At 46.2% G+C, this 27,627-nt stretch overlaps 1 protein-coding gene across 2 annotated transcripts in view; it reads left to right on the plus strand.

Moving 5' to 3' along the window:
- The window catches only part of ANKRD44 (ankyrin repeat domain 44), a 152,661-nt gene extending 126,998 nt beyond the window's left edge, over positions 1-25,663 (plus strand). For both annotated transcript variants that reach the window (XM_066577276.1, XM_066577277.1), the window contains 7 exons: positions 1,833-1,920; positions 3,487-3,570; positions 7,210-7,355; positions 13,347-13,429; positions 15,900-15,982; positions 19,193-19,276; positions 25,148-25,663. In XM_066577276.1, coding sequence (XP_066433373.1) covers positions 1,833-1,920; positions 3,487-3,570; positions 7,210-7,355; positions 13,347-13,429; positions 15,900-15,982; positions 19,193-19,265 — 557 coding nt within the window. In that variant the 3' untranslated portion in view covers positions 19,266-19,276; positions 25,148-25,663. The remainder of the gene's footprint in view (positions 1-1,832; positions 1,921-3,486; positions 3,571-7,209; positions 7,356-13,346; positions 13,430-15,899; positions 15,983-19,192; positions 19,277-25,147) is intronic.
- Positions 25,664-27,627: the final 1,964 nt, after the last annotated feature.

A 27,627-nucleotide genomic window follows, 5' to 3' on the forward strand; every position in this document is an offset into this window, starting at 1 on the left:
GCATGGCGAGCTGTAGTTTTTATTGGTATCTTTTTTTTCGGTACATATAATATATTGCATAACATTTGTTCCTTTTTGCTTTTGTGGGGCGGGAGAAAAAAAACATCAATTCTGCCATTGCTTTTTTTGGCTTATATTTACAGCATTAGTCATGCAGCATAAATGACTCAATATTTTTTTTCTGTAGTTTAATACAATTACGACAATACTAATAAATATATATATAATAAATGTGTGTGTTTTTAGACTTTTTCAAGTTTGCACAATAAAACCCCTTTTTTTTAATATTCTTTATACCTTTACCTTTCCCAATCCTATCCCATACCTTTTTTTAATTTTCCATTGACGGAGTTCTGTGAAGACCTTGTTCTTTGACTGATGAGCTGTAGTTTTTTATTAGTACCATTTTGGGTTACATGCAGCTTTTTTTTGATCAATTTTATTGTGTTTTTTAGAAGGCGAAATGAAAATATTTTAATTTTTATTTTTTTTATAGTATTTGCCGTGCTGGATGAATAGTATGTTACATTTATTGTACAGGTCTTCATGATACCATACCTGTACGCAGAGAAGGTTTTTTTTTTTTTTTGGTCCTTTTTATTTTTACATTTTTATGTCGCTGTAGGAGACTTGAACCTGTGATGCTAATATTTCTCTGATAATACACCACAGTACTTTTGTTCTGCAATGAATTATCGCTAATCATAGCGATCACAAGCCATGGCAATTGTCTGCCGTCCGGTTCTCATGGCAATCCCATCGGCCCTCCATGATTACATGGTGGAGGGTGGATTACATCACAGTGGGAGTGTTCTTCCTTTGTGAACCCTTTAAATGCTGTGATCAACATTAATCACAGCATGTAAGGGGTTAATGGCAGGGATCGGTGTTCTCGCCTATCCCCGCTTTTGAGGAGTGATGCTGTCAGTCACCCTGGGGCAAGAACTGCTCTCCATCCAGGACGCACATTCACACCCATGTGGGGGGTCAAACTGAGACCGTTGAGCTGATGCTGTCTGCTTCCAAATTGGTCTTTAGGGGTGAGTACTCAGACGACACAAATGGACAGCCACATGCACGATGGGAATGCCATGAGTGAAGTGAAAGTTTATTCAAAGTTACAGATGATATAGGAAAGGTTTGCTGACGTATTGATTTGATTACTGCGCATGCCCAAGGCTACATAACATCTGCAGATTTTAATTAGCAATACACATCTTTCAAAGAAGTCTCCTACATGAGCAATACATCAATGTCCGGTGACAACTGTATCAAAACAAAATGTTCCTGGACGCTTCTTACTAGAAGGGAGTGAGCTTTCTCAAGGGAAAGGAGACATGAGAGAAAGAAAAGCTGATAAGACATATGTGAACATATCCAAGGTCATTATAATTGGAATTTAACATCTTTCTAGGTAAAAGGTGAAATTTAATACAGATACATGTATTAAAGCAAAACAAGCAAAGAGATACAAAATGGAGTCGCTGTAGTCTATTATTAAAGCGTCGGCCCTTACACGTATAAGCTTAAACCTTTAGCAGAAGACGACGCAAATTATAAACACATAAGTATTCTGTAAAATACACTTATCAATTTAAAGGCATAAACCTGAATTAACCCCTCACACCCAGGAATGAGAAGGGCTTACAGAGAATGTTTCCACTGTGGGATACTCCCCAATACCATTTTCGGGTAGCCAGACATTATTCTCTGTTGGAAAGCTCCACAGAGAGCTATGACCCAACCTGGACTCCGCCTTGGCTGCAGGTGACACTAATTAATTAGGATTCACTCCTTGCTTTGGTTACAATAACCTGCTGTATTACTTGTAGGGCATGAAGGCTGCTTGGAGGTGCTTCTGGAGCAACGATCATTCCGTCATTTCACTGGAAACGTTTTCTCTCCTCTGCATTGTGCGGTGTAAGTATTTGTAATGTGCTACTTCTACAATAGGAGGTTTATCAGTATTTGTTCCAATATCACTTACAATATACAGGATTAACCCTTTCCCGCTGCAGCCCTTTTTGTGTTTATTTTTTCCTACCATTTTCCAAAAAGCATATATATTTTTACAGTGACATAGCTACATAGGGGCTTGTTTGAGGGAGGAGTTGTAGTTTTCATTTTAAACGCTGGCACCGTAAAAATGCCTGAACGGCAAAGGGTCCGGTGCATATACGTTGAGGCTGCAATGCCATGGGGCCTGGGGAGACATCCCTCATTCCCTCCTCCTCGTCAGCTCACCACCTCTCTCCCCCCTCCGGCCATTTACAATGGGAGGGGGAGGAGCTAAGCTCCCGCCCCTTGCTTGCAGCCAGCAATTGCAATCAGCGGCAAGAGGCGGAGAGGAGAAGGGGGTGGGAATTTAGCAGTCACGCTGCTAAATTTCCTCCCACCTCCATTCTCCGGCAGCTAACATAGGCTCCCATAGGAGTCTATGCAGCTGCTGCCTTTTACGTAGCGGAAATACACCCCTGTGCACTGATGCATTGTAAGCCAATGCATCAGAGGGGCAGCGTATATTGGCCGGGCTTGAAAACCCCGCTGATGGAGATTTCTCTCCTCTCGCTCCCCCACCGCTCTCCATTGACTTAATACTGCGGCCGTTCAGTACTGAACGGCCACTATTTACACTGAACGATGAGCTCATCATCTTTCATTTATGCAGTATAAACGATAGACGATCAGCTCCTCACTCAGTGTTCAGTGTAAATAGCAGCCGTTAAAACAGCGGTCGTTCAGTAGTAAAGTCAATGGAGAAGGGCGGGGGAGCGAGAGGAGAGTAATACTAGCTCCCATGTGACAGCACGGACATGTGGAGACGAGTCTCGGGCATAGTTTGCTCGACATTCGTCTCGTGTAAATGGACCTTAAGGCTTTTGAAAAGTGGAGATGAAAATAAAAAAAAATAAATCATTGTATCCTTAAGTATTGAACTAGGCTGTGTCCTGAAGGGGTTAACCACTTTATGTTCAGAAACATTTCTGGCTTTTTACACGTTACATTAATGCATGATATGATTGTTCTCAGTAAGAGCAACCGAGTAATCTTGTAGATATGATACCTATTTAATGGCTAACAGAAATACATGATGTTACAGCGAGCTTTCGGGTTCTTCTATCGACCCTTTATCAGGCTGATGAAGCTGGTTTGGTTGGGGCACAAATACAACATACAAAGTCAGAGGGGACACCCATCTTCATCGAAATAACATTATGTATTCCTGTTATTCATTAAAAGGTATCATATCTGCAAGATTACTTGGTTTCTCTTACTGAGAACAATCACATTTTGCTAACACCGGACCAAACCTTTTTTTTTTCCATTAATGCATGATACAGACGTGTTTGTACAAAAGTAACGTTTGCCCCAAGTATCAATATTGCCAAGTTCATTTTAGGACATTTAAACCTTTTGCTCCATGTACCTGCTCTAGCACTCGTGGATTTTGTTTTCCTTATGTCTAAAATGTGTCATTTTCTACAGAATTAATAATCATGAGAACTGCGCAGCATTGCTAATTGGATCAATCAATGCAAGCATTGTTAACTGCAAAGACAAGAAGGGGAGGTAAGTCTTTAATTTAAAGGGGAAGCCTTTAAAGAGACCAGGATGGATGAACACAAACATATTTTCTTCTTTTTTAACATGTGTGCAAGTTCTATCACCTGGAAAGAGGGGGGAATATCTAAAGAAGACTTTAATGCAGTTTGCAGAAACTGTAGGGCAAGTGTCAGAATAGTTAAAGCTGATAATGAATTGAGGTTTGCAACAGAGGCCAAAAGGAATACAAACAAGATTTTGGGGCTTCGTCAAAAGAAATGTCAAAGAAAATATAGAATGTTTATAGGTTGAAAATAGTGAATTGGCTACAAATGATGTTGAGAAGGCCAAACTTTAACATTCCTATTTTGCATCGGTTTTCTCTCAGAAAGTAAATGTAACATCAGCTGATCTTCCCTGTGCTAATGAAGAAAAAAAAAGAATGCAGGCTAACTATAAACAGAGATCTGGTGAGGGAACACTTAGATAACTTACATGAATCCAAGTCTCCAGGTCCAGATGAATTACATCCTAGGAGACTGAAGGAAGCAGAAGATGTAATTGCTGAACAACTCACCGTAATCTTTGAAATTTCCCAGAAGATTGGAGAAGGGCAAATGTCCCTATCTTTTAAAAAGGAAAGGAGGTGGTCCCAGGAAACTACATACCTGTGAGCCTGACTTCTATACCGGGAAAGATCATTGTATAAATTAATAAAAAGCATGTATGTAAGACCTTGAAGGAAAAGGTAGTAATTAACCAGAGCCAGCATGAGTTTGTAACAAACAAGTCATGCAATTACAGATAGTGAAAGTGGACCCACTGCTAACCAACGAGCTTGGCTTTTGGACCAGACCTGGTGTGGCTGGCAGCTGACCCCAGTTGCAAGGTACTCTCAGATGGGGAATCTTGCCCTTAGCTAATCAGGAAGGTGGGAAGACACCTGCCTAAAAGCAGGGTAGGCATCCTGATCAGAATGACCCCACATTGGAACCACTGGGCTAACTATCCCTAATAGGACACAGGGATGATGAACTGAACACAGGGTACACAGAACAGGACTGACTTACCACAGTGATGGGAAGAATGCACAGACTGGAAGGAAATGGACAAACGCACACAGACTAAAGCACAAGGCAAAGAACATACAGAATGAACAAATAGGACTATTCTGTCTATTTGATCCTGTATCTGAGACAGGTGACCTAGATGTGCTGGGTGTCTGAAACAAACGCACAACAATACTGAGGCAAAGATGGAGGATTCCCAGCTCAGCTAAATAGAGAGGTAATTACCAATTAAGCTGCAGTTGGGCTGTGAGCGCTGAACAGGGTTAACTAGTGCATTGCTCAAACACAGTGGAAGAAAAGAGTATATTTATACATAAGGAGCAGAGTGACGCCCGCTTCTACCTGGAACAGCAAGAGGGCGGCAGCCATGGGTAGCAGTCCTAACACATGCAGACTAATCTAATTTCCTTCTATGACAGAATCACCAACTGGGTCGATCAGGAATATGCAGTAGATATAGTATATCTTGATTTTAGTAAAGCATTTGACAAAGCATCGCATACCATCCTTATTGAAAAAATAACAAAATATGGAATCAACTAGGTAACGGTTTAGTGGATTCACAACTGGTTGAGTGATCGTACTCAGAGTGGTCATAAATGGCTACACATCCTACTAAAAGAATGTATCAAGTGGCGTACCACAAGGCTCTGTCCTAGGCCCAGTGTTGGTCAGCATTTTTATATATGATCTGGAAGAGGGAATTGAGGAGAAACTGATCAAATTTGCCAGTTACACAAAGCTAGGAGGGATGGCTAACACTAGAGAAGAGAGAGTATTCAAAAAGATCTAGATAAGCTTGACAAGTGGGCAGTGACTAACAGAATGGTATTTAACAAGGAGAAATGCAAAGTACTACATCGGGGCAAAAGAATTGAAAAACGCAAACGCAGAATGGGAGAAATTAGGCTAAGAGGCACCACATGTGAAAAAGACTTGTGTTTGTCTTTTTTTGCTGCTGCATCATATTATTGACTCATGTTCAGTTTCTGGTTAGTATACCCAATTCTGCGATGTATCAAGAGAAGCATAAAGTCTAGATCACGTGAGGTCATTATCTGACTCTATATTTCCTTAGTCAGACCTCATCTGGAATACTGTGTCCAGTTCTGGGCACCCCAATTTAAAAAAGACCTCAATAAACTAGAGCAAGTTCAAAAAAGAGTTACCAGGATGGTCAGCAAACCATGTCTTATGAGGAACAGTTAAAGGATCTAGGGATGTTTAGCTTGCAGAAGAGAAGGCTGAGAGGAGACTTAATAGCCGTCTACAAATATCTGAAGGGCTGTCACACTGCAGAGGGATCAGCCCTATTCTCATCGGAATATGTTGGCGCTATACAAATAAAGTTTATTATTATTATTATCTGCACAAGGAAAGACTAGAAGCAATGGGATGAAACTGAAAGGGAAGAGACACAAATTAGATATTAGACAGTGAGGGGGATCAATGAGTGGAACAGGTTACCACGGGAGGTGGGGAGTTTTCCTTCAGTATAAGTCTTCATAGTCTGGACAGACATTTGTCTAGGATTTAATGAAGCCTGCATTGAGCAGGGGGTTGGACCCGATGACCGTGGAGGTCCCTACTAACTCTGATTCTGTGACTTTATGATAGATATAAGACTCCTTGTCAAAAGAAATCCCTCCCCTAGAAGGAGTTGTCGGAATGGTATGAAACTTTCAAAGTGTGATTTGTAACATTGATATAAGTAAGTGGTTACAATAGCAAAGCAAAAAGATCATTTATTGCGGAAAACGGACCCGTTGAAGGGAGGCTCTAGTACCCCGTGGGGGGGCCTCTACCTTGGATGCAAGATGTAATACAGGGGGGAATGGAGTCATACACTTTCCATATGGTATCATATAGCAGATCGCTCCACATTTGCTGTAACTGAGCCTCTAGATCATGCAAAGTTATAGGCTGTTGAAGTTGGCGTCCCAGATGGTCCCATGCATTTTCTATTGATGATAAATCTGGTGACTGGGCAGGCCACAGAAGTGTGACAATGTTGTGGGGGCTTCCTGTGACCCCCTTGTGTGCGCGGCCGAACATTATCCTGCTGCCTCTTGGAAGCCGCCATGAGAGGAACACATGTGGCTGCAGGATGTCCTGAACATATCGCTGAGCTGTCATTGTCCCTCGTACCACTACTAGGGGGACCGACTGTCATATGTGATGGCCTCCAGACCATCACATCAGCAAGGGGCAGTGTGCCGCTCCACAGCAAAGGCAGGATTGAGTCGCTCACCACTAGGTCTCCAGACATGAACATGGCCACCATCAGTGCCCTCTCTGAAGACAACCTGATTCCCCTCCGTAGCAGTCCTAACATACAGGAGATGTAATTCTGCAATTAAAATCTGCGTAAAAAACACAAGAAAGTACACAAAACATTTTGCAGAACACATTCCACAGTTAAAAACACAACAAATCTTCACTAATTGACAAAATCTTCATTTGTGCTGAGTCCTGCAGTCAATTAAGTCACATGTGACTTAATCACCTAGGTTACGGAATAGGCTACATAATTCCAGCTTTTCTCTTCTGTTTATAAATTGTAAAACCTTTCCTTTTTCTTGTCTCCTCCCCCGAGGACCCCCCTCCACGCTGCCGCCTTCACAGATCACCTGGAATGTCTACAACTCCTCCTACGTTTTAATGCCGATGTGAATACTGCTGACCTTTCAGGAAAGACACCTTTTATGACTGCTGTGGAAAATGGCCACTTACATGCTGCAGGTGGGTACCACGCTTCTCCCAGATCCAGATTTTATTTAACCCCTTAGTGACCAGCCTATTTAGTTGCCTTAAGAACCAAGTCATTTTTATTACAAGAGCCATAACCTGTGGACATAGCTGTATGAGGGCTTGTTTTTGGGGAATGAGTTGTATATTTTAATGGCCCTACTCTGAGGTCCATATAATGTGTTCTATAACCTTTATTACATTTTTTTGGTGGGAGATGAAACACTCCCCACCTCTCTCTCCCAAAAATTCTGCTATTGTTTTGGGTTTTGTTTTTACAGTGTTCACCATTCGTAATTTTCTTATCTGATCGGAACGATTACTGCGACACCAAGTTTATAGAGATTTTTATTTTTCACTACTTTAGCACACTAAAAAAGCATTTTTAGGGGGGCGTGGCCAAGCAGCCAGAGAGACCGGCCGCATGTGAGAGGAGCTCCCGGTCAAGCCGATTTACCGGTCATCCTGATTCATCCTGAGGGCCCCAAAACCCATCCAAACACCCCCTGAAGCAGAGGGGGAGCAAATGGAGCCACCTGCAGCACCCGCGCGGCACACACGACCGAGGTAACGCGGGCGGCGGGCCCGCGACTCCGCGACCGCTGCCATTTTGAGAGCGTCGCCAACCGCCGGGCGAAAAAGCAACTGGGGGAGGCAGCCGGGGAGACTCCCAGACCGGGCAGGCAGCGCCGAGACCGGAGCAGGGTGAGCGGCAGAATGGAGGAGAGAGAGGCTGAGCCGGAGCCCCTGCACAGCGCTGTGAGTAGGAGCCGCGCTCCTTCCCGCCACAAACCGCGGGGGGGCAGAGGGGGAAGCTGCACGTCCAAAGCAGAGGGAGAGAGGCAGAGTGTATACCCCTGGAAAGGGACACTTGCTGGCACCACTACGCTGCAGCTATCTTAAAAGTGCAGCCACTAACTCCTGATACATAGAGGAGCCAGCATAACCAGCAGCCATCCAGAGAAGAAAAAGAGGGGAAATAAGGGAAAGAGCCTTCTGGTGTGTGTACTCCACATCCAAGCCAAAGGTGCTACAGAAGGCACAACAAGCACTAAAAAGCAGCCACAGTGATCTCCTAAGCAGTGAAACACCAGACACAGACACCATAAGGTACACGCTTCAAAGAGACCACACAGCAGAGCAGAGCCCTTTATAGGCCCCCTACTGGGAACCCAATACCCTGCAGAGCCATCCAATATAAGGAAAACAAAACAGCAAAAAAGACCCACTATGGGACCCACCAGGCAGAACTCGTCAGTTGACAAACTAAAAGCGTTTGCTAGGGGGGAGTCCCGCAAAGACTCTGGTCCTGAACTCGCCACAGCAGGAACATCAACGGCGAAAGACACCAGCCCAGGCCCACCCGAGGGCACAGTTCAAACCCTACAGCAGCTATCTGATCAGCTCCTATCCGCAATACAGACATCCACGACCACTCTCACGGGAAAGATCGACGAAGTAAAAATGGACGTAAGCCTATTAAGGCAAGACCTTCAAAACCTGAGAGAACGAGTTAAAAGCACTGAAGACAGAATCTCTACGCTAGATGACACCGTCCCTCCAATGTCGGCCGCAATACGTGACCTCACACAAAAAGCTGAGTACTGGAGACAAAAAGCGGACGACCTCGAAAACCGCTCACGACGGAATAACTTGCGTATAGTGGGTCTTCCAGAGCGAGCTGAAGGACAGAGACCTGAAGAATTCATAGAAAAATGGCTCCGCGAACCCCTCCCAAATGCCGGACTATCACAAGTCTTCGTGATTGAAAGAGCCCATCGGGTGCCTATGAAGCCGCCTATACCAAGAGCACCACCTAGACCCCTGCTGGCGAAACTACTCAACTCCCGAGATAGAGACATAATCCTACAAGCTGCCAAAAAAGGAGGCCCCCTGCGACACGACAACGCCGCAATATCCATCTTCCCTGATTTCTCAGCCGACCTCCAGAAACAACGGGCGTCATTCATCGGAATTAAAAAGCAGCTGCGAGACCTGCAACTTCCATACTCCATGATGTATCCGGCGCGACTACGGGTGATAGATGGAGATTGCACACGTTTCTTCTCCACGCCAACCGAAGCAGGGGAGTGGCTGGCTACCAGACGCCCACCAGAAGGACTGTAATGTATACATAACTGCCTTTCCTTTCCCTCACAGGTACCGGGACTCTAATATAAGCAAGTAAACATGCAACAAAAGTTACCCCAAAGCTCGTTAGAAAGTATACTCTAGTTGCACCTTGCCCATGTATGAGACCGTGATATGGCACCGAGATCATTACCAAACACTACCATTTCCCGGCCTAAAACACCTCCCCCACCTGGAAATGATGGTGGACCACCCTCTCCCTCAGTACCAGCAACAACGCTAATAACTTCCCCCCCCCCCCCCCCCCCGTACCACCATACCTATCCCTTACCCCTTCATCTTCCCGTTCCCTCCCCAACCCCCCCCCCCCCTTTCTTCTTTTTCCTTCCTGGCGACCACACGTACTATGCCTGCAGGAGACCCACCTCACACTACAAAAGTTTTGCTGAAGCCGTGGGTGCAGTGGTCCGCTCACTCATGTCATACAACCTACTCCAGGGGGGTGTCCCTGTTAATAGGAGGACACTAAGATGGGAAGTAGAACAAATCAAGAGAGACCCAGAGGGCAGATACATTTTCGTAAGATCCAAAATTAACAACGACCCATATGTCCTCCTGTGCTGCTATAATCCACCACCAGCAACAACAGCTATTCTAGCAGATGGCGTCCAATTTACAGCATTCTCACCAGATGCGACAATAATATGCATGGGAGACATGAATCTGGTGATGGACCCCCTTATGGACAGATTCGGCGGTGGTGCTCTGAGGGAGGGGGACACGAGCAGGACCCGCCTGGCCTCTATCATCTCGGTGACGGGTTGGCTAGACCTATGGCGCGTATTTCACCCGCAAATACAGGAATTCACTTGCCACGCAGCCCATAACCACGCAGTCAGTCGAATAGACTACATATTCGGTCCCCCTCACTATTTCCTAAGATCAGCTCCATAGAATTCCTGCCTCGAGGGATCTCGGACCATACTCCAATCCGCATGATCCTCAAAAACCAAGGTCTGACCACTATCAAGAGAATAAAAGTGCACCCATGCTGGCTTGCACTGCTCGGCCCCAATGACCGCATACCTGACCAAATCCAAATTTATTTTGAGGCGCACGAGGCGCATACAGACAAAATGTTAGTATGGGAAGCATTTAAGTCCTATCTTAGAGGCTGCTTCAGATCCTCAATCTCCTTCATTAAAAAAAGCCTCTGCGCGAGAAGGAGAACTCCAAGCAGAACAATGCCAACTACTAGAGAAGGAGTTCATTGCTGACCCATCAGACATTAAAAGAGACAGATGGCTCCAGACTGGCAGAGATTGGGGGCGTGGCCTGGAGTGAGTCCGAGACGGCAGCGTTTGTGTAGGCTCCGCTCGGCGGCGACTCTCAGCAACAGTTACAGCAGTCAGTGGACACTCAAAACCTACCTTTTGCAAGGTAAACGTCCTGGGACCATGGCGGCAGCGTGAAGGACCTCTAAAGCGACCCCGGCGCGCCTGGAGGAGTTCTTTGCGCCGCGCGGCTCTCTCCCTGAAATGGCGGCGGTGGGAGCTCCGGAAGCAGCAACGGGAACCCCGGTAAGAGACCTCCGCAAATCCCTGATCCCGATACCCGCAAGCAGAGAGGATCAAGATAGAGGACAGGAGGGGACAATGGGTGCAGGACAAGAGGAGAAAGGGGCTTTAGCAGGGAATAAGCAAAAGTCCAGGGTCCCTACAAGCCGCAGCTCAAAAAACAAAATGGCGCCGGCGACAACACAGGGAGCTCACTCTGCCTCAAACAGCCCAGCTAAGCAAAGGCAAAGAATGACAGACGTTATGGAGGGAGAGAGCCCTGATATAATTACATCCCAACCTGTAACGGAAGGCGAAATTGATAATCTGTCTGCATCTGATAAACCGGCCTCAGAATCATACATCAAAGAGGCGATACTAGCCCTAAGAAACACAATACAAGCTGACCTGAGGGGTCTGTCCCAACGCGTAGACGCGGCAATTTCAGAAGTCACCAACAGATTGAATAATACTGAGAACAAAATGGAGGAGCTCGTAAAATCGCATAATGAGCTCATCGACGCCCACTATGACTTAGAGGGGACCGTTACCGCGCTGCAAAATAAGTTAATTGATATGGAAGACAGACTGGCAGAGATTACTTATTATACCTGAGAGAAAAAGCCCAGAGGAACCTCCTTTACACTCGACAATCCTTTTTTGAACTAGGAAACCAATCCAGCAAACTACTAGCCTTTATGGCTCGACAGGAGACCGCCCCCCCCATCCGTCCTAAGAATAAAATCTGCCCAAGGAGATATACTCACAGACCCAAAAGAGATCCTAATTAGATTCCAACAATTCTACGACAACCTATATCAAACGCGGACTGATTATCAGCCAGAAGAACTGGAAGCCTACCTGACAGACATAACATTCCCAAAATTGCAGGACACTCATAAATCCCTACTAGACTCCCCAATTACAGAGGAGGAGATTGAGGAAACATTAAGTGACGTGGCGAAAAACAAAACCTCGGGCACAGATGGCCTACCGATAGAAGTCTATATACAATACAAGAAAGAAATAATACCACCCTTGCTCTCCCTATATGAACACATATTTGACAAAAACCAGCTACCAGAATCGATGCTGGAAGCTAACACCCCGACCAAACAGGTTTCATCCCCGGAATGTCTACATCAGACAATATCAGAAGGACGCAAGTAATCACGCAAGGTGGGGTGGAAGTGGAGGTCAGACTGGGCCCTGGCCTCATTAGACGCAGCCAAGGCGTTTGACTCGGTAGAGTGGCCATATCTGATGGAGATCTTGCGGAGGTTTGGACCCATTTATTAGGTGGATCTCTATACTCTATAAATCCCCGACCGCTAAAGTAGTGGTAAACGGTCTGTCCTCCACCTCCTTCCAACTACATAGGGGGACCCGACAGGGCTGCCCCCTCTGCCCCCTTCTGTTTGCGATTGCAATAGAACCCCTGGCCCTGAAAATCCGAAAGCACACCACATATAGAGGCATTCTGATAGGACCCAGAGAGGACAGAGTCGGATTATACGCAGACGACATAATACTGTATATGTCGGACCCCAAAAATACCCTCCCGTTGGCTATCTCCCTAATAGACGAGTTTGGAAACTTCTCAGGCCTACGTATAAATTGGCAGAAATCCGTGTTTATGCCCCTAAGAACAGAAGGATGGCAGATGGGAGACCTATATTGTAAGCTGCAAGTTACCCCCCAATTTAAATACCTAGGGATCTGGATTACTAGAGACCATATGCTAAGCCTAGACCTAAACATCACCCCCTTAAACTTAAATCCTGGAGCTCCTTGCCACTGTCTGTAGCGGGTAGAATTAACCTCATTAAAATGATAATACTCCCCAAGTACTTATACTGTCTAGAACACGCAGAAGCACCCATACCACAGAAATTCTTCAAAAAAACCAACTCCCTAATAATACCATTTAGATGGGGGAACTCTAGGGCCAAACTCCGTATGGAAACTCTACAGCGGCCTAAAGAAATGGCAGGAATGGCGTTACCAGACTTCAAAATCTACTAGCTAGCGGGACAAGTAGGATACATCCGACACTGGTTATGGGGCTCTCCTCTCCCAAACTCCGAGCACCACCTGATGTTCTTCCTCTCAGAGGCATCGCGTCGCCTCCTCCTATGATGTCTGCAGTGAGGATAATGATGGCAAGCGGGATTCTGCTAAGACTTGGTAAAGTCGCAGGTCGTTGGGGACTGGTTTTTGAGCTAGACTGCTTGTCTTATCTTTAGTTTAGCTACTCTTGGGTGTACGTCCGGTTTCTTCGCTGCACCGTACCGCTTCATCACACCTTTTGCTTTTTCTTTTATTTCATCAAATTTAGAAATCCTAATTAAAGAGAACAAAGTGGATTTGACTGCAAAAGATGATCTTTCCAACACAGCACTTCACTTGGCATGCATTGCAGTAAGTTATTTGTGTGTTATGGTGGTCTATGCTTTTTGTCAATTGGTAGAACCTAAACTGGCTACAAGACAGTCTATAGTTGGTGACAGGCTCTGATGGCCGCTAGAAGTCATTTCTAGGTAATTGCCATTTTCTAGGTTTGGATAATACACTGCAATACTTCAGTATATTATGCCTCTGACTGGACCTGAGAGGCATAATATACCTCCAGTTGCCAATGGGTTGTTATGGCAACCTGTCATTATGTAGCAGATGTGTCCATGGGGAAATAAAAGGACCCTTCTCCCTTTATTTAACTCCTTACATGTCACTGTTGCTCTTTGTGTTATTATGAAATGCTAAAATTTTCAGAATCTACATGCTTTGAATATTGACACAGCACAGAGCAGTCAAGTGGGTGGAGCCTTGCCAGCTTCTTTCTTCCGTCATCACGGACTAATGGGTCTCTCCTCTGAAACAGGAATGTACAGAGAACCTTGCAATGTGTATTCCTGGCTCGGGTTCATTCTGTCTAAGGCTTGAATAGTGCAAACACATGGTGACAGGTTCCCTTTAAATATTGCCATACTCAGTTCACATGGAACAGTGGCCACAAACATCAATGTAGTAAGTCATTCACATTAAATAGCAGTTCAAAGGGTTACCGGACAAGATCTGTACTCCTCTGCAGCTGTCAGGATCCAGCACTGCAGTCCCGCTGTAGTCCCAGTGTTGTGACAGCTGATGACATGGGAAGTCAGGTGACTGCTGCAGCCAATAAGAGGCTGCAGCATCACCACTCATTCTCCTGGCATCAGCGCTCACATTCTGAGTGCTGTGATGCCAGGTGTTTGGGAACATAATGCTGCAGCCTCTCATTGGCTGCAGCAGTCACCTGACTTCTGGTGATGGAAGCAGGGCTTTATGGATGAAGGTAGTAAGTTTAAATTGAATTCTGTATTTAACGGGCAGCCAGTGCAGTGACCGGCACAGGGCAGAGGCGTCCGAGTAACGGCTGGACAGGAAGATGAGCCTGGCTGCCGCATTCAGGATGGATTGGAGAGGGTAGAGTCTGGAGCAGGGAAGGCCAATCAGCAACAAGTTGCAATAATCGAGGCGGGAGTGGATGAGGGCAACAGTAAGCTTTTTTTAGCGTGTCCACCGTGAGAAAAGAGCGGATTCTTGTGATGTTCTTGAGGTGCAGCTGACATGTTTGGGCCAGAGATTGGATGTAGGAGGTAAAGAAGAGATCGGAGTCGAATATGACTCCAAGGCAGCGGGCATGTTGTCTAGGAGTTATGGTGCCACACACTGAGATGGAGATGTCAGGATGAGGGCGGTTAGTGGAGGGTGGAAACACCAGCAAGTCAAAAAAATAAATACACTGTTAGATTCAAGCTCATTAAATAAACACAGCACCAGAACCAGGAACAAGACTTCTTCTCCATATTGGCAGTTTCAGACACGCATCCCAGCTTGATTGTGGGTCCGCAGTTATCCTACAGTACCAATCTACACCGTGTTACCGGTTCAAGTGCATTAGCTACAATGATCAGAGGTGATGCCATGTCTGTTTAGACTTATCTGCACCCCGTTTTCTTTTCTCTGGGACCAGATTGCCACTGAGATTTCTTGCAGCCATGACTCACTTCTGCACACTCCCCCCATCCTGTTTTCGCAACCCCCAATTAACTTCCTAGTGTCTCCTTATGGTAATAGTGCCTGTACTGTGGTCCCACTAAGTAATAATACTTGCCAGCTGTAAGTCCATGTCTTTTTTAAAGTGGGGTGCCCAGAACTGGACACAGTATTGCAGATGAGGTCTGACTAAGGAAGAGTAGAGGGGATAATGACCTACCGGGATCTAGTCTCTCTGCTTCTCTTAATACATCCCAGAATTGTGTTTGCCTTTTTGGCTGCTGCATCACATTGCTTACTCATGTTCAGTCTATGATCTATTAGTATACCCAAGTGTCTTTGATATATGCTGCTTAACCCAATTTCTCCCATTCTCTATGTGCTTTTTTTTTTCATTTTTCTTGCCAAGACGTAGGACTTTGCATTTCTCCCAGTTAAAGGGGTTGTCCCGCGAAAGCAAGTGGGGTTATGCACTTCTGTATGGCCATATTAATGCACTTTGTAATATACATCGTGCATTAAATATGAGCCATACAGAAGTTATTCACTTACCTGCTCCGTTGCTAGCGTCCCCGTCGCCATGGTGCTGTCTAATTTCAGCGTCTAATCGCCCGACTAGACGCGCTTGCGCAGATGGGTCTTTTCCCTTCGGCTCGGTCCGGCAGCAGCGGCGTTCTGGCTCCGCCCCCTTGTACGCGTCATCGCGTAGCTCCACCCCGTCACGTGTGCCGATTCCAGCCTCCTGATTGGTGTATACCCCCACTTGCTGCCACGGGACAACCCCTTTAAATACATTGATATTATCTATCATATAGCAGACCTTTATTCCAACCTCAATTCTTATTGCTTGCAGGGACATGAAAGCTGCGCCTTATTCATCATTGACAGGATAAACGACGAGAGTCTCATCAATGCAGCAAACAAGACTTTGCAAACGCAAGTGACAGCTACTATTTCTGCATTTCTTAATCTAGTACAATAGATTAACTGTAATTAGATATACCTAATTAATAATTACTGTTTTTGTCTATCCTGGCCGTCATCAACACCTGGCAGATCAGGGTGTCGGGGTCCACTTTGCCTGGGAAGCCCATTCAAGAGTAGAATCAATCTGGTCCTCATTCGTAACAGTCAATTGTATCAAGCTCTTAAAGACGTGGATACAATTGGCTATGACAGCGGCACTGCAAGAAGCCCAATGCTTTCTGCTCATCATCTTCGGCATCGCTGCATTCAACGTTCCATAAGGTTTTATTTTTTCATGGACGGAGCTCTGTGAGGCTTGTTTTTTGCATGACGAGCTGCAGTTTTTATTGGTACATACGGCTTTTTTGATCACTTTTATTGCATTCTTTTTGGGAGGTGAAATGAACAAAAAAGGCATTTTGCCTGGTTTTTTTTTTGCTTTTTTTTTTTAAATAGAATGTGCTGTTTGGGCCAAACCCTGTTTTCAATTTATTGTACAGATAAATTATGTGACGATACGAATCGGGTTTTCATTATTTTTTTTTGTTTACATTTTTTATGTCTCTGTAGGGACCTTGAACTTGCAGTGTTCTGATAATACACTGCAATATATCTGTACTGCAATGTATTATTGCTTATAATAGTGACTACAGGCCTTGGCAGAGCTATTCAACTTGCTTGGAAAAGGAGCGAAGGCATCCTACTTTCAATCCAGAGAAGTTGCATTTCTGCAATACTTAAGAAGTGACAGTGGCTTTGTGCCATAACATACTTGGTTTAACCCCTTAATGACACGGCCTATTTTGGCGTTGAGGACCAAGCGATTTTTTTGGTATTTTTCCATCTCCATTTTTCAAAAGCCATAACTTTTTTATTTTTCCGTCGACGCGGCCGTATAAGGGCTTGTTTTTTGCGTGGCGAGCTGTAGTTTTTATCGGTGCCACTTTTGGGTACATAGACAATATCGTAAAAATTTTTTTTTTTTTTTTTATGATAACAGGGAGAGAAAACGCATCAATTCTGCCATAGATTTCTTTTTCTTTTTTTTACAGCGTTAATCATGCAGCATAAATGACACACAAAATTTTTTCTGCGGGTCGGTACGGTAACAACGATACCAAAATTGTTATATATTTTTTTTAGGTTTTTACACTTTTTTGCAATAAAACCCCCTTTTTTTTGGAAACCTTTTTTTTCCTCTATAGCTGCATTCAAAGTCCTGTAACTTTTTAATTTTTCTATGTACGGAGCTCTGTGAGGGCTTATTTTTTTGCGAGACGAGCTGTAGTTTTTATTGGTACCATTTTGGGGAATGTACGGCTTTTTTGATCACTTTTATTGCATTTTTTGGGAGGCAAAATGCTAAAAATTAGCATTTTGCCTCTTTTTTAGCGTTGTTTTTTACGCTTTTTATCGTACAAAATAAAAAGTGTGTTCAACTTTTTGTACACGTCGTTACGGACGCGTCAATACCAAATATGTGGGGTTTTAATTTTTTTTTCCTTTTTTTATGCTAATATTAGAAAAAGCATAAAAAAGGGGGGTTTTTACATTTTTTTAACATTTTTCTTTTTTTTAATACTATTTGAGTCCCTCTGAGGGACTTACAGCACTGTACTGATGATCGCTGTTATAAGGCATGGCAGAGCTACTGCTCTGCCATGCCTTATCGCTTATACAGCGATTATAGGCACAGGCAATACAGGACGCCAGTGACATCGCGAGTTCCGGCCGGAGACACAGAGGGAGCGCGATCCCTCTGTGAACTCTTTCCCTGCCGCGATCTACTTAGAACGCGGCAGGGAAGGGGTTAACAGCGGGGGTCGCATCTCCGATGCCCCCCCGCTGTTGCAGCGGGACGCTGGCTGTGACTGACAGCCGGCTCCCGCTGCGGGATAGCGCTGGATCTTATGTGATCCCGCGCTATCCCCAGGACGTACCGGTACATCCTGTTGCGGGAAGGGGTTAATGGAGGAATTGGGAAATCCAATCTACAACTCAAATGAATGGTGACTGTTCATCGATAGCTCAAAGTGGAGCTTAAAGTGTGTCGTCCTCCACCGTGGCAATAATTGGTGCCGTCCCATTTGGCCATTCAGTTTCTCTGGAGTCCTATTGATGGCCGACTATTGTTGGAGCATCAGGCGAGATTGTCCACAGATTGAACACTCCAGGGCAAGCTAGAAGCGTTCATTTTAACCTTAACTGCTACTACTTACACAAGTTCACGTACAAAGACAATAAATCCTTCTTATGTACATGGTAACTTTAAATAAGCATTACATTCAGGGAATTAAGTGGATTTTCCATTGTATGTAAATTTTGTATGGTTTGAGAAAAATGGAGGGGATCCTGCTTTTTAAAAAGTTGATTTGAGAAAAACTGGGGTCATTTTTGGATTCAGAAGCCACAAGTTAGTAAAAAAAACAAATGTAAGATCTAAGTCAACTAAAGTGGTATCAATACAAACTATAGCTTGCCACAAGCCCTTATATGGCCGTGTCTACAGAAGCCATCATTTTGTTATTCTTCCGTAAAGTGGAGATGAAAATCCCCCCAAATTGTCATGTCCTTAGAAGCAGCCCATTGTGGACCTAAGGGTGCGTTCACACGAACGTATATCGGCTTGGTTTTCACGCTGAGCCGATATACATCCTCCTCGTGTGCAGGGGGGAGGGGGATGGAAGAGCCAGGGGCAGGAACTGAGGCTCCCGCCCCCTCTGCACTATTTGTAATGAGAGGAGGCGGGACGGGGGCGGGGCTAAGGTTCCACGAATTAGCCCCACCCCCGTCCTGCCTCTCCCCATTGCAAATAGTGCAGAGGGGCGGAGAGGAGGCAGAGAGGGGTCGGGAGCTCAGTTCCTGCCCCTGGCTCTTCCATCCTCCCCCCCCTTGCACACGAGGAGGACGTATATCGGCTCGGTGTGAAAACCGAGCCGATATACGTTCGTGTGAATGCACCCTCAAGGTGTTAATACCTGTGAGCTGCATTTGTCCCAATGCCATAAATCGAAACCATCTGCTATTAGGTTGGTCTCCACTATCAGCCTTCATTTGGCTTAGAAGTATCTGCCGCCCACGCCAACATGTAGTCGCGGATGCTTGCTGGGGTCCACATGGGCTATGTGGGTAAGATAGCTGTATGTCGGCTTGTGTACTTACCAATCTCTTAAACCGCAGGCCGCTGCAGATAGCAGTGAAGAACGGCTTGAAGGATGTTGTGGAGAAACTGATAACTAAAGGAGCGAGCTGAACCTAAGAAAGGTAAAGCAACCGATGGAAGATTCTTGTGTTCTACTTAGTATTTGCTGTCTTCACACATTCTTGTGTTCTACTTCGTATTTGCCGTCTTCACGCAGTGTTAAGGGGTTTTGTCACTTGATTCTATTGATGACCCAAATATCAGAGCAGTGGGCATCCCGATCCCTGCCATTCAGCTGACTGTCTTATTGTCCGTGCGGGCGGACGGTCGGACGTCCACAACACTTATTGGGCCTGAAGAGTAACAGTCTGAATTACTCCCGTTCATTTCACAAGTGCTTGATAAACTGCAGATGCGCTGAGCCGAGATCCCCAGCACACGCACAACACGGCATTTCCTCCATCACCCACAGCGCACTGGCCAAGAGGAGCGACAGTGGATGTACGTCATCCTGTAGAGATGGTCCAGCCCACCCACAGGACCGCTTGCTGCAAATTCACATGTGGCGCGGGAAATGTCTAAACCTTCTTCTTAAAGGTGCGATTCGATCAGAATTTTTAACAAAATAAGTTTGAAAAAGTGCAGTACTTCAGTTTTTTACTGGAATGACACTTAAAGGGGTTGTCCCGCGCCGAAACGGGTTTTTTTTTTTTTTTTCAACAGCCCCCCCGTTCGGCGCGAGACAAACCCGATGCACTGGTTAAAAAAGAAAACCGGACAGTGCTTACCTGAATCCCCGCGCTCCGGTGACTTCTTACTTACCTCGTGAAGATGGCCGCTGGGATCTTCACCCTCGGTGGACCGCAGGTCTTCTGTGCGGTCCATTGCCGATTCCAGCCTCCTGATTGGCTGGAATCGGCACGTGACGGGGCGGAGCTACACGGAGCCGCTCTCCGGCACGAGCGGCCCCATTCAGAAGAGAAGAAGACCGGACTGCGCAAGCGCGTCTAATCGGGCGATTAGACGCTGAAAATTAGACGGCACCATGGAGACGAGGACGCCAGCAACGGAACAGGTAAGTGAATAACTTCTGTATGGCTCATAATTAATGCACAATGTACATTACAAAGTGCATTAATATGGCCATACAGAAGAGTATACCCCACTTGCTGCCGCGGGACAACCCCTTTAAGGAGAAGCGGTCATCGGTCCAGCAGCTGTAAAACCGCATTACACAGATGAAACAATGAACACGCAGCATTGACCGCACCTATAATCCCAATTCCAAAAAAGTGATGACCCTATGTAAAATGTAAATAAATGTTAAGAAAAAAAGAATGCAATTATTTGGAAACCTCATATAACCATATTTTACTCATAGAAGAACACAGAACACGTATCAGAGGGGGAGGGGAGACTTTATTTCATTCCATTTAAAAAATAACGCATGTAGAAATTGATGGCAGCAACACATCTTACATAAGTTGGGGCAATGGTAACAAAAAGCTGGAAAACGGGTACTAATGCAAATCAGGCGGAGGGTCAATTTTCTACTAAGTCACATGACTGTGTATAAAAAGAGCATGTTAGAGAGGCCGAGTCTCTCAGAAGTAAAGATGGTCAGAGGTCACCAATCTGTGAAAAACTGTCTAAATATTGTGGAGCAATTTCAGAAAAATGCTTCTCAACGTAAAATTACAAGAACTTTGAATACCCCCATCTACAGTACATATCATGCACACAAGGGACAAGGCACACTGTTAACATTGGCTTCTCCACATCTACGGGCCCACAGATAGCACTACATTAATAATAAGCATCATTCTGTAATGTAAAGCACTGCATGGGCTCAGGAATACTTCCACAAATCATCATCTGTCAACACAGTTTGTTGTGCAATCCACAGATGTACGTTATATCTGTAACATACAAGGAAACCAGATATCAACACAGTCCAGAAACATCGGCGTCTTCTCTGGGCCAAAGCCCATTTAGAATGGACTGAGGCAAAATGGAGAACTGTTCTGTGATGAGATTAAAATCTGAAATTCTTTAAAAACCACAGACATCCTTGTCCTGTAGACCTGGGAGCAGAAAGACCATCCAGCTGATCAGCACACAGTTATGGTACGGGGGTGGCACTAGTGCCTGTGGCATGGACAGCTTACACATGTTGACAGGCACTATCAGTGCTGAGCCAACATGAGGTTGTAGAACATCTGCTCCCATCCACATGTCTCTTTCAGGGAAGACAATGCTAAACCCCATACTGCATTCATCACAACAGCATAGCTTCCCAGAAGAAGAGACTGGGGTGAACCGGCCGCCGGCAGTCCGGACCTTTCACCACATACTGCATGCATCACAAGAGCATGGCTTCACAGAAGAAGAGCCCGGGGTAAAACGGCCGCCGGCAGTCCAGACCTTTCACCACATACTGCATGCATCACAACAGCATGGCTTCACAGAAGAGGAGTCCGGGGTGAACCGGCTGCCGGCAGTCCGGACCTTTCACCACATACTGCATCCATCACAACAGCATGGCTTCACAGAAAAAGAGCCCGGGGTAAAACAGCCACCTGCAGTCCGGACCTTTCACCACATACTGCATCCATCACAACAGCATGGCTTCACAGAAGAAGAGCCCGGGGTAAAACGGCCGCCGGCAGTCCAGACCTTTCACCACATACTGCATGCATCACAACAGCATGGCTTCACAGAAGAGGAGTCCGGGGTGAACCAGCCTCCGGCAGTCCAGACCTTGCACCACATACTGCATCCATCACAACAGCATGGCTTCCCAGAAGAAGAGTCCGGAGTGAACCGGCCGCCAGCAGTCCAGACCTTTCACCACATACTGCATCCATCACAACAGCATGGCTTCACAGAAAAAGAGCCCGGGGTAAAACAGCTGCCGGCAGTCCAGACCTTTCACCACATACTGCATCCATCACAACAGCATGGCTTCACAGAAGAGGAGTCCGGGGTGAACCGACCGCCGGCAGTCCAGACCTTGCACCACATACTGCATCCATCACAACAGCATGGCTTCCCAGAAGAAGAGTCCGGGGTGAACCGGCCGCCAGCAGTCCGGACCTTTCACCACATACTGCATCCATCACAACAGCATGGCTTCCCAGAAGAGGAGTCCGGGGTGAACCAGCTGCCGGCAGTTCAGACCTTTCACCACATACTGCATCCATCACAACAGCATGGCTTCACAGAAGAAGAGCCCGGGGTAAAACGGCCGCCGGCAGTCCAGACCTTGCACCACATACTGCATCCATCACAACAGCATGGCTTCACAGAAGAGGAGCCCGGGGTAAAACGGCCGCCGGCAGTCCAGACCTTGCACCACATACTGCATCCATCACAACAGCATGGCTTCACAGAAGAAGAGCCCGGGGTAAAACGGACGCCGGCAGTCCAGACCTTTCACCACATACTGCATCCATCACAACAGCATGGCTTCACAGAAGAGGAGTCCGGGGTGAACCAGCTGCCGGCAGTTCAGACCTTTCACCACATACTGCATCCATCACAACAGCATGGCTTCACAGAAGAGGAGTCCGGGGTGAACCGACCGCCGGCAGTCCAGACCTTGCACCACATACTGCATCCATCACAACAGCATGGCTTCCCAGAAGAGTCCGGGGTGAACCGGCCGCCAGCAGTCCGGACCTTTCACCACATACTGCATCCATCACAACAGCATGGCTTCCCAGAAGAGGAGTCCGGGGTGAACCAGCTGCCGGCAGTTCAGACCTTTCACCACATACTGCATCCATCACAACAGCATGGCTTCACAGAAGAAGAGCCCGGGGTAAAACGGCCGCCGGCAGTCCAGACCTTGCACCACATACTGCATCCATCACAACAGCATGGCTTCACAGAAGAAGAGCCCGGGGTAAAACGGCCGCCGGCAGTCCAGACCTTGCACCACATACTGCATCCATCACAACAGCATGGCTTCACAGAAGAAGAGCCCGGGGTAAAACGGACGCCGGCAGTCCAGACCTTTCACCACATACTGCATCCATCACAACAGCATGGCTTCACAGAAGAGGAGTCCGGGGTGAACCAGCTGCCGGCAGTTCAGACCTTTCACCACATACTGCATCCATCACAACAGCATGGCTTCCCAGAAGAAGAGTCCGGAGTGAACCAGCCATTGGCAGTCTGGACCTTTCACCAATAGGAAACAAAGACGACCGAGGCCTGTGAGCAGCCAAAATCCTACATCAGACAAGAATCAGAAAGCATTCCTCTCCTGACACTCCAGCAATCAGTCTCCTCACTTCCCAGAAGAGGGGATGCTCCACAATGGTAGACAAGGCCCCGCCCCCAGCTTACCCGTGTAGTAACCAAATCCACTATATAGTCCTAGCCTAATGCTAATGCATCACGGGAACTATGCACTTTCCCTCTGGTTTGCCTATTATTGCGATGGGCACTCCTACACCAATGAACAGAAAGGGGAAAAAAGATTAGTTTTGGCTGGTATTTGGAATCTGCGAACTCCTGGGCTAAGATCAGGGCGCACCCGAAATACAAGATAATACAAGTGCAACAAAAAAGAGAAATGACAACATAAAAATACAAAGGAACCTGTCGTTTGGAGAGAATATATTGTCTGGTATGGACAATGTTCTGGGCATTCCCTGTGTGGAGGTCACTGTGCAGGGCAGTGGAGGAAGTGAGCTGTGACATAACTCATTGAGAATAGTTGAAGGCAACTTCAAACACAACTTCCATGCCCCAAAAAGGATTTTTAAATGTCCATAGTTGGGTAATTCCAAGCAGCTTTATTATCCACATTGTCCAACTAGTATCCCAGCCCAGAATGAGGTGTTCTTTTCATTGTGTCACCAAGTAGAAGCACCATTAGCTCAGTTATGGTGCTTATAGTTTCGGTGACATGGAGTCTAGGGAGCCTCTTTTCTTCCTCACCCAGTTCCCCATTCCTACCGGGTTTCCGGGGTAATTCAGCAAACACACAGCAAGCTTGTGTCTTTTCAGAAGGCTGTGCGTGTGACCTCCCATAGAGAGTAATGGTGAGGAAAAGAATACTGGGGAACACCGGTGGGAAGTCTAATGGGCCAGCAGGCTGGAGAAACTGTTAACCTGAACTGATGAAGGGGTCCTGCCCCGAAACGCGTATTCTAAGGCTGGTTGGTAAACTGTAGTACTGGTTGATTAATAAAAGAGAAATTGAGCTTCAATTTCTGTAGTAAATTGACTGGTTTTGGAGAATTGTGCTGAATCACCAGTTTTTGCTCGATATTCTCACTCTAGTCACACCCACATGGTGGAACGATATCTGGTCAGCAGGACCTCCGTGGTGTCCTAAATGTTAGTTGCTCTTTTATTGGTCACGCCTTCTCCAAGAAAAAAATTGAATAAAAAGCGATCAAAAAGTAAAAATGATACCAATAGAAATTGCAGGACCATCCTGCAAAACTGAGCCGGCACATGACTGTCGATGAAAAAACAAAGAAGTTATGGCTGGCAGAAGATGGGCGAGTACCTTAGCGAGTACCTGCCCGCTCGGCAAAAAAGACTCGGCTGCCAGCGGGAAGCGGTGGGGGAGAGCAGGGAGGAACGGAGGGGAGATCTTTCTCCCTCTCTCCCCCCTGCCGCAACTCACCTCTTACCCGCGCCGGCAGCCGAACCTTTTCTTCCGAGCGGGCAGGTACTCGCTAAGGGCAATGCTCGATCGAGTAATTGCCCTTAGCGAGTATGCTCGCTCGTCTCTTATAGGTGATTAGCTGTGACATCACCCCAGGGCCTGATCTTCTCTTTTGCCTTGCCCCCTGTTAATCCTGCCTGGTTCTTGTCACTTTCCTAGATTCTGACCTTAGCATCCTTGAGCTTGCTCCTGCTTGGCACCTCCGCTCTCTGTCCTGGCATTGCCACGCTCCTGCCCTTTATCCAGCCCCTATTGAAACGTACTTTAAATGACAAGTTCATTGTACACAGAATTTCTCTTCCAGGTCTGCTGAAGCCATTTGCAAATCTGAAAATTCCCCAAGAATAAAATGTCTTCTCCTCTGGTTGTGTGCAATGAAGAAAGTAACAACCTTCGTGGTTCACCTTCAGAATGTCTGTTACCACATTTGGATCCCGGTTTCCAGTTATAATCTATTAAACAATCTCTTAACGGGGCTGAGCAACATCATTTTAAAGAAAAAAGCTTATACTTCTCGCTCCTCCCACACCAACAGCACCAGGCCTCTCCTGTGACATAATGTTTACAGGCTACAGCAGCCTATTTATGGGATGTCACAGGCTGCTGCAGCCAATCACAGCACCTGGTGCTCAAGTGCTGAGCTCTGTGATTGGGCACAGACGACGGGAATGCTGTGTGGAAGATGCGGGGAGCTAGAGGAGGCGAGTATAGGCTTGGTTATTTCTGATGATGGGGAACCTGTTTTTTTTATTTCTTTGTCCTGCATACAGACTCGGGGCAGAAATGCTGTATTTTCTGTTACAATAAAAGTGAAACAATAGGTTAAAGTTTTTCATGTTATTTGATCTGCAGTCAGGACCACTAGCAGCCAGTTATGGAAAAGGTCCAAAAATTTCCAAGAAATTGGCAATAGTACATCAAACAGAAATACCATTGTGCGCTGCCCCGAATAGTGTGACAATAGGGGATTAGTCACTACTCAGGATCGCCATCTTCTCCACTCAAGATGGTTGGTGCCACCCTCAGGAACACACTATTACTAAAGTCTGGCATCTGAAAGTTTATCAGCAACGGTTCACAGTATTTCGCACTGTACACAAAATACACCCTGGCCAGCTGGTTACTAACTATGCAACATCTTTGGCCCTAGCTATAACTCCTGACACAGTATAAGCACCGTCGATTTTCCCTTTCTTGAGCATCAGAACCCCGGGAGCTCCCTGCTCTTATGTAAAAGGCTTCACCATAGCCGTAAAACAAAGCAGCCAATACTCACCGCTCCCCACTTGTGCTGCTTGTTTACAAGCTGCAGTCAGCAGGGAGAGACAATATACCTGCTGCTGCAGCCAATGACACAGCCATGGACTGGAGAGGAGTGAGGAGCAGGGAGTATCAGCTGCTTTATTTTACACCACGGGGGACCCTTTAAGATTCCCTTTACACAAGTTGAACAAACCCTTTAATGTGTACACACACTACTTTTTCTACATATACAACCAAGGCCAGGGTTTATGTGGCCCTCTAGTAATGGTCTCTGTGCGCCCCTTAGTGGCGGGTTATAACACCTGCGGCAATAAATCTGCAATGGGGTTTTTTACTTCATTTACAACCAAACAACGCGTTAGCTTTATATACTGTAAGGAGGCACCACTGAAATAATGCTTGGGTAGATTTGTTAAAACGAAGCATGGATTGGCAAGCTATTTTGTATTCTAGTGAAACTCCAACTCCTCCATCAGCTGCACAGTGGTAAGGATATGCAGAGCTGGAGTTTCACACGTTCGAACACTGTATACCCGACATGTGATCACAACGCTGAGGTGATGGTCAGAGACAGAATGCAGGACATCGAGTGATGCACAGGTGAAGTCCTCTGGGCTAGTTCCTTTTCTTCTCCATTTGGTCCAGACCTTCATGTCTACTTCCAGTACATCTTGCCTCTGTGGAGTGTGCTGCCCATTTATGTTTGGCTACTCTAAAGATAATTGTGCCACCTGAATTGTACGACTGACTGCGCTCCAGCAATAATCAACACTGTGTACTTAAAATTAATTAGATACACTCTGGCCTCAAAAATAAATAATGGAGGCTATATCCCCTAAAATTATAATACACACTGTATCCCCTAAAAGTTATCAGCTTTTCTTCTGTGTCAAAACTACCATGAAGACTGTGCAGAGATTTGGGGCTGCAATCTAACTCCCCATCTTGCTGCTACTGCCTGCCTCCCCCACCCCCCAGGAAATACTCCCTGCAGCGCCCATAACAAAATACTGTTCTCTTTGTGGCCCTAAACACAGCAACTAGCGCCCTTTGCAACCCCCAGCACAGAAATAATCCCCCTCTGCAGTCCCCCACCGTAATAATCCAATTTTATGGCTCACCAGCACCACCCAGTAGAAAGCCCCTTTCACAGCTCTCACCATAGTAATGAGCCCCAATTGTGGCGTTCAGCCCCCACAATAAACCCTCTTTGTGGCCCACCACACGGTAATAAGCCCCTTTTGCACCCTCCCACCACAGTAAGCAGTCCCATTTGTAGCCTCTTAATTTCCTGACTGCCTAATTACTGTTAATGACCTAGTCTGATCCTCACCCGTTGCAGCACACATCTGGTCTGGCAGTCTATATCTTCATTTGAGCATCTTTTCTCTCTCCTGCTTTAATCCTTTCCAATCCAATGTCGGGCCTGCCCCGACATCATAATTTCCCTCCATAGCTCCGATGTCGGGGCAGGCCCGACACTGCAGTGCAGGAGTGGATCTGCACCCGATCGTCAGGCGC

The sequence above is a fragment of the Eleutherodactylus coqui genome, chromosome 8 (assembly GCF_035609145.1).
Source record: "Eleutherodactylus coqui strain aEleCoq1 chromosome 8, aEleCoq1.hap1, whole genome shotgun sequence".
NCBI classification, from domain to species: Eukaryota; Metazoa; Chordata; class Amphibia; order Anura; family Eleutherodactylidae; genus Eleutherodactylus; species Eleutherodactylus coqui.